Here is a 6,075-nt window from a genome sequence, read left to right as displayed (position 1 = left end):
TTCTCAGGTTTCTGCTGATCTAGCAGCGCCCAGAAATGGACCGAGGGGACCCGCGCCGCACGCACCCTGCCCCACTCGGAGCTGCGAACGGCTCCCAGCGCTCCGCGTAGCCTCGCCGAGGTCCGCGCGCGGGGGTGTGCTGGAGGCGGAGGGGAAGACCCGCGAGCCATGTAGATCCAGGCCCTAGCTCACTCGCCTCCTTCGGGATCGAATCAAGGGCTCCCACGGTGCTGGGAGGGGGCGAAAGCGCTCCGTATCGTCATTCGCTTCAGAGCTCCGGAGAGGGTGGCATTTTGCTCTTCCGCTCCGCAGCCTCCGGAACTCCCCGCACACACAGAGGGAGACAAGAGACAGAGTGGCGTCTCCAAGCTGCCGGCCACGGGTGAGCATGGGGGTAGGGAATGGACATTTCCGCCGTAGCTGCCCAGTAAAGCAACTGGCCGACTGAAGGAAGCAGGACCAGGGGCGAGGGTGGCGCGCTGGCCCCGGCGCCCCTCGGATGCTGCGGCTGCCGCGGCTCGCGCCAGGGTACCGCAAAGCCGACCTGCCGCATTCCCACTCGGGCTCTCCGCCGACTCAGCACCTCCCCTGCGCCAAGTCGGCCGGCCAGGTAGGGGGGCTCCCCAGCTCGGGGCTGCAGAAGCGGGGCTCGGGGCGACGGTTGGGGGAAGCCGGGGGGTACGGAGATGCTGCCTGGATCCGGAGCTCCTCGCAGCGTCTCTCGGCGCTTTTCCGATCTCTAGTTTAACCGAGTTGTAAACACATTGGCGGTCGGGCATTGCATTGGGGAAAGTGGGGTAGAAGAGCCCCAAACTTGGACTTCGGGTGTCTGCGTGTGTCTGTCTGCGTGTCTGTGACAACCCTAGCCAAAGTCTCGTGCTTTCTGGAAAAAAAAAAAAAAAGCTAGAGGTCTGTGCTCTTCCGTGTCTGTGGGTCCGTCCCATGTGAACGCTTCCTGATCTTCTGCCCCGTATCACTTTCTATTTTTCTGCAGCGTCCATCGATGGCCCCGGTGGGAGCTTAGAAGGCGGCAGGCGAAGAGGGCTAGGAGGGGGGAAGAGCCAAGGAGAAGCACAAGGGGTGGCGGGCGAGGGGGTCCGCTGAGCCGGCTCCGCACCGGGTCCTAAGAGGGCTCGCGGAGGGGAGGGGAGGCCGGGGTCACCCCGAAGCCATGGCCCGGTCCGCTAGGACGGCGCTGCGTTAAGGCACCTCGGAGCAGGAAGACACACCAACTCTCCCCTTCCCGCCCGGAAAAGCTGCACCCGAGCGGCAGGCGAGAGGGATTCCAAATTGAGGAGCAGGCGGGGTGGAGGGGCGGGTCTCCAGAAGCCAAGTGGCTGATAATCTCCACCTGCCGGCTCGAAAGCCCCGCCTCTGGAGCGCCGGTGGGGAGGGCGCGTGGGTCCGCCACCCATCCCACCTCCCTCGCCCCTCCCCGCCCCGGCCCGGTCCCCCGCCTCCCGCCTCCCGCCACCATCTCTGCCTCCCACCACCTCCACCATGACGGTGATGTCTGGAGAGAATGTGGACGAGGCTTCGGCTGCCCCAGGCCACCCTCAGGACAGCAGCTACCCGCGGCCGGCCGAGCACGACGACCACGAATGCTGCGAGCGCGTGGTCATCAACATCTCCGGGCTGCGCTTCGAGACGCAGCTCAAGACTCTGGCGCAGTTCCCCAACACGCTGCTGGGCAACCCTAAGAAACGCATGCGCTACTTCGACCCGCTGAGGAACGAGTACTTCTTCGACCGCAACCGGCCCAGCTTCGACGCCATCCTCTACTACTACCAGTCCGGGGGCCGGCTGCGCCGGCCGGTCAACGTGCCGCTGGACATGTTCTCCGAGGAGATCAAGTTTTACGAGCTGGGCGAGGAGGCCATGGAGAAGTTCCGCGAGGACGAGGGCTTCATCAAGGAGGAGGAACGGCCCTTGCCCGAGAAGGAGTACCAGCGCCAGGTGTGGCTGCTCTTCGAGTACCCGGAGAGCTCGGGGCCCGCGCGGGTCATCGCCATCGTCTCCGTTATGGTCATCCTCATCTCCATCGTCATCTTCTGCCTGGAGACGCTGCCCGAGCTGAAGGACGAGAAGGACTTCCCGGGAGCCGTCCACCGCCTGGACAACACCACCGTGGTCTACAACGCCAACATCTTCACGGACCCCTTCTTCATCGTCGAGACGCTGTGCATCATCTGGTTCTCCTTCGAGCTGGTGGTGCGCTTCTTCGCCTGCCCCAGCAAGACGCACTTCTTCAAAAACATCATGAACTTCATCGACATCGTGGCCATCATCCCCTATTTCATCACCCTGGGCACCGAGATAGCAGAGCAGGAGGGGAACCAGAAGGGTGAGCAGGCCACCTCGCTGGCCATCCTCAGAGTCATCAGGTTGGTAAGGGTATTTAGGATCTTCAAACTCTCCCGCCACTCTAAGGGCTTGCAGATCCTGGGCCAGACCCTCAAGGCTAGTATGAGGGAGCTAGGGCTGCTCATCTTTTTCCTCTTCATCGGGGTCATACTGTTCTCTAGCGCAGTGTACTTTGCCGAGGCGGAAGAAGCTGAGTCGCACTTTTCCAGTATCCCTGATGCTTTCTGGTGGGCGGTGGTGTCCATGACCACCGTAGGATACGGTGACATGTACCCTGTGACAATTGGAGGCAAGATCGTGGGCTCCTTGTGTGCCATCGCTGGTGTGCTGACAATTGCCCTGCCCGTACCTGTCATTGTGTCCAATTTCAACTATTTCTACCACCGAGAAACTGAGGGGGAAGAGCAGGCTCAGTTGCTCCACGTTAGCGCCCCTAACTTAGCCTCTGACAGTGACCTCAGTCGGCGCAGCTCGTCCACTCTCAGCAAATCTGAATACATGGAGATCGAAGAGGATATGAATAATAGCATAGGCCACTTTAGACAGGCCAATATCAGAACTGGCAATTGTACCACAGCTAACCAAAACTGTGTTAATAAGAGCAAGCTACTGACTGATGTTTAAAAAGCCAAGCAAAGAAACTTTAAAAAGCCCCCACTTAGCAGCTTGAAAGACTTAAAAAAAAAACAAAAAACCCAAATCAAACCAAACCCCGAGTGACCAAAGTCACTCTCTGTGTAGATACTTTGCTAAGTAAACTTTGGACGTTCCATTGAACTGTCAATGCATTGTCGCATTGCCAGTACTGGGCATTGCCCGTGTTGGGGGTGGAAAACCCGAAGACTTCAGGAACCATGAAAAAAAAATTATTTTCATTTTATTAAAAGAATGGGAAAAGAAAGTGTATTTTCTAAAACTGGTTTAAAATCACTCAGTCCACGAACTAGTCTAGGTAAAATAAGAATCACGTGCTTCCCATTTTTAATTCTTGCTGGCTTCTTTAATTTTTTTCTTTCATGTGACTGAATGAGAATTAGAGGATCGCTTAGAAATATCAAATGAAAATTTGCATGGGACTCTAACATGAAATCTTGGCAAACTGCACAACATATTTAAGGCAGAGCATCAGATGTATTGTATGTAACATGATACACCAGCCAAAATGGGCAACGGACAGATGTTTTTATTTTGATCCACCGAACTGCATATTCCAAGGTGAAAAAAAAAAAAATTACTTAAGACTGGTTCACCAAGCACCTTAGAAATCTGATATTGGTCCTGGTTCTGTAGGGATTTTTCCCTCTGCCCCCATTCTCTTCTGATTCAAACTCTTCTCTAAGAAACAGTGATCACTGAGTGCAATTCGTTGATCTGTCTGCAGTGCTGCTAAGATTCTCAACTGCAGATACGCCCAGAGGGTCTTTGCTCACAAGTCCCGCACCCTGACCCCCGCCTCCAGAACTGAACGTAAAGCCTTAGCCTCCTTGTTGCAAGAGAGCACAAATGGAGCAAAGTGTAAGCATGTTTGAATCTGATCCTGATTTATTTTATAACCGCATGCTGAGAACGTTAACTCAGACAATAGGGGATAAGCTTAGTTAGGAATCGATTCTTCTGCAAATAGATTCTTCTTCATTTGCATTCACCAAAAGTGCACTCCTTCATTTATTAACTCTTTTTATTAGTCAATAAAGTACTGTATTTAAGTACCTATGTTAGTCAGCCGGGAACAGTACTTTTCGGAGCTCCAAGCATGTTCTCTTATTCAGCATTATGGCTGATTTGATTAAGGTGTACCTTGAATTAATTAGTGCATGATTCATTTAATGTAAAAACGTTAAAAAAATAATAAAAATTATAAGTTTGTGGGATGAAGGGCCCAAAAGAAATAATGGGTGGGGGTGGGGGTGGGGAGCACTTAGTCAATTTTCCTGCCTTTGCTCAGGGAAATGTCAGGTTTCTGTGCAGAGTTAGACAGAGAGGGGACCAATATGCCCATCCCTTCATGGGAAGCTCAGTTGAAAAACGAAGTGATCAAGGTATATATAGCAACACCTAAGGACAAGTATTCTTTATAGCTAGAGACAAACACAAGCAAAACCAACAAACAAAGGTGCAATACTGCATGTTTTTTGGTGCATTCTTGAGATGTAAATAAAAAAAAAAAAAACGTTTCTCCATTGTATGCACCCAAAGCCGAGCTGATTTCCTTTGGCAGTCCTGATTTGAAGTCTGTAGGGACTTCGGCCGTCCCCCTGAGGCTCCCTGAAGAAACTCAACCAATTGATTTAATAGTTGCTTAGTGCCTTTATCCTGTACCCACAGCGAACTGCAGAAAGTGCCTCCATTAACGCAGCTGAGAAGTTATGTAACAGAAAGGGAGGGAGGGACGGTGGGGGCACAGAGATTTTGCTTTTCCTTTTGCCACCCTGGCTGTCTCACTCCCCGTTGTGGGGACGCCACGCCATCCTGCGCCTCAGAACAGCACAGACCTGCGAAGGTGCCCTCTGACCACCCACTGGACTTCGTCCCCTTAGCAGCCTGACGTGGGATGGAAACTGAGGCCCAAGACCCATCTTCCAACTGGACACGCACCGTAAACTGGTTTTCTTCCTCTTTTCCACCAGAAGCCAATATAAACTCCTGGGGAATTTGTTTCCCACCAGGGGTCCCTCTGGACAAGTAAGGCTTCCTCGGGTCCACCCTAGCGGTCCTGGCGTATTTCCATCCTCCCCTCTGTCTGCAGCAGCACTTTGCCGTCTCTGATGGTCTGAGCTTTGCAGGCATCACTGTGGATCTAGGCACACCTGGTTCAGAGTAACCTTTTGCCAGCCTTCCCTCCTGGCCCATCCCCCTTCAGTTATTCCCAAGGATGCTCCTATGAGAGTCCCACCTGGCGGTCAACTCTCAGGCTGAACATCTAACTTCTGTTGCCCACTACACGCCATCCTGAGAACAGTGGGGACCCTGTGCTTAGCTGACAGAGAGCCTCACCACCAAGCCTCTGGAGGCCAGCAGCCGTCCATCGACGGGGAGGCACTCGTGGCTTTTTGAATGACCCGATGTGGGGACCCTCACTTTGCACTTAGCATGTGGCTGCCTGCTGCCCAACGCCTTTCATTCCTGTGCTGCTGCTTCCAGACGTATTCCCTGTGGCTCCACCCCTCCCCTCCACCCTACCCTAGGACAGGCAGTGAGGCAGTAAACCAAGAAACTGGAGTTACACCCAGGCCTGCTGACTCCGCTGAAAGAAAAGAATGTGGATGTTTTCTTCTCCTGTGTGGCTTCTGTGAATCTGTCAGATGGACGTGGCACACAGCAAGGAAGATGGAGGCCAAGAACTGCATGGCATCCGACCATAGGGCACCCACCCTCCCCGGGGTGTTTCCTTGAAACTTGACTCATCCTGGCTTTTCCTCTTACCTGCTTCTAAATCTCCCACTGGGAAAAAAAAAAAAAAAAAAAAAAGCCAACCTCGTCCACATCTCCCGGGGCTTATCTTGATCTTTTTATTTAGACTTTGAGGTCTAGGACCCCCCCCCACCCCCAACTTGAAACGCTACACTCTGTCAACAGCAATAATCTGCCCGGTACTGTGGGGGATGGGACAGAAAATGAGAAAATGGGACCAGGACTGAAAAGATGCACTTTGGCTGTGGGGTACGCCTCTCACAGCCACACGCTGCATGGGCTGGGTCCTTCTGCATGTGT

The 6,075-nt window shown here is 53.6% G+C and overlaps 1 protein-coding gene across 1 annotated transcript; it reads left to right on the top strand.

Annotated features, from left to right (window-relative positions):
- Positions 1–1,500: 1,500 nt before the first annotated feature.
- On the top strand, positions 1,501–2,988 carry KCNA1 (potassium voltage-gated channel, shaker-related subfamily, member 1 (episodic ataxia with myokymia)). Its single transcript, XM_010844986.1, has one exon. It carries the CDS (start codon positions 1,501–1,503, stop codon positions 2,986–2,988), a length of 1,488 nt encoding a protein of 495 aa, XP_010843288.1.
- Positions 2,989–6,075: the final 3,087 nt, after the last annotated feature.

This window comes from Bison bison, unplaced genomic scaffold, assembly GCF_000754665.1.
Source record: "Bison bison bison isolate TAMUID 2011002044 unplaced genomic scaffold, Bison_UMD1.0 scf7180017864213, whole genome shotgun sequence".
Lineage (NCBI taxonomy): Eukaryota > Metazoa > Chordata > Mammalia > Artiodactyla > Bovidae > Bison > Bison bison.
This window is presented reverse-complemented; position numbering and strand designations above follow the sequence as displayed.

Bases quoted from the DNA above. Each gene is read 5' to 3' on its own strand.
- KCNA1 (XM_010844986.1), top strand. From the start codon at position 1,501: ATGACGGTGATGTCTGGAGAGAATGTGGACGAGGCTTCGGCTGCCCCA.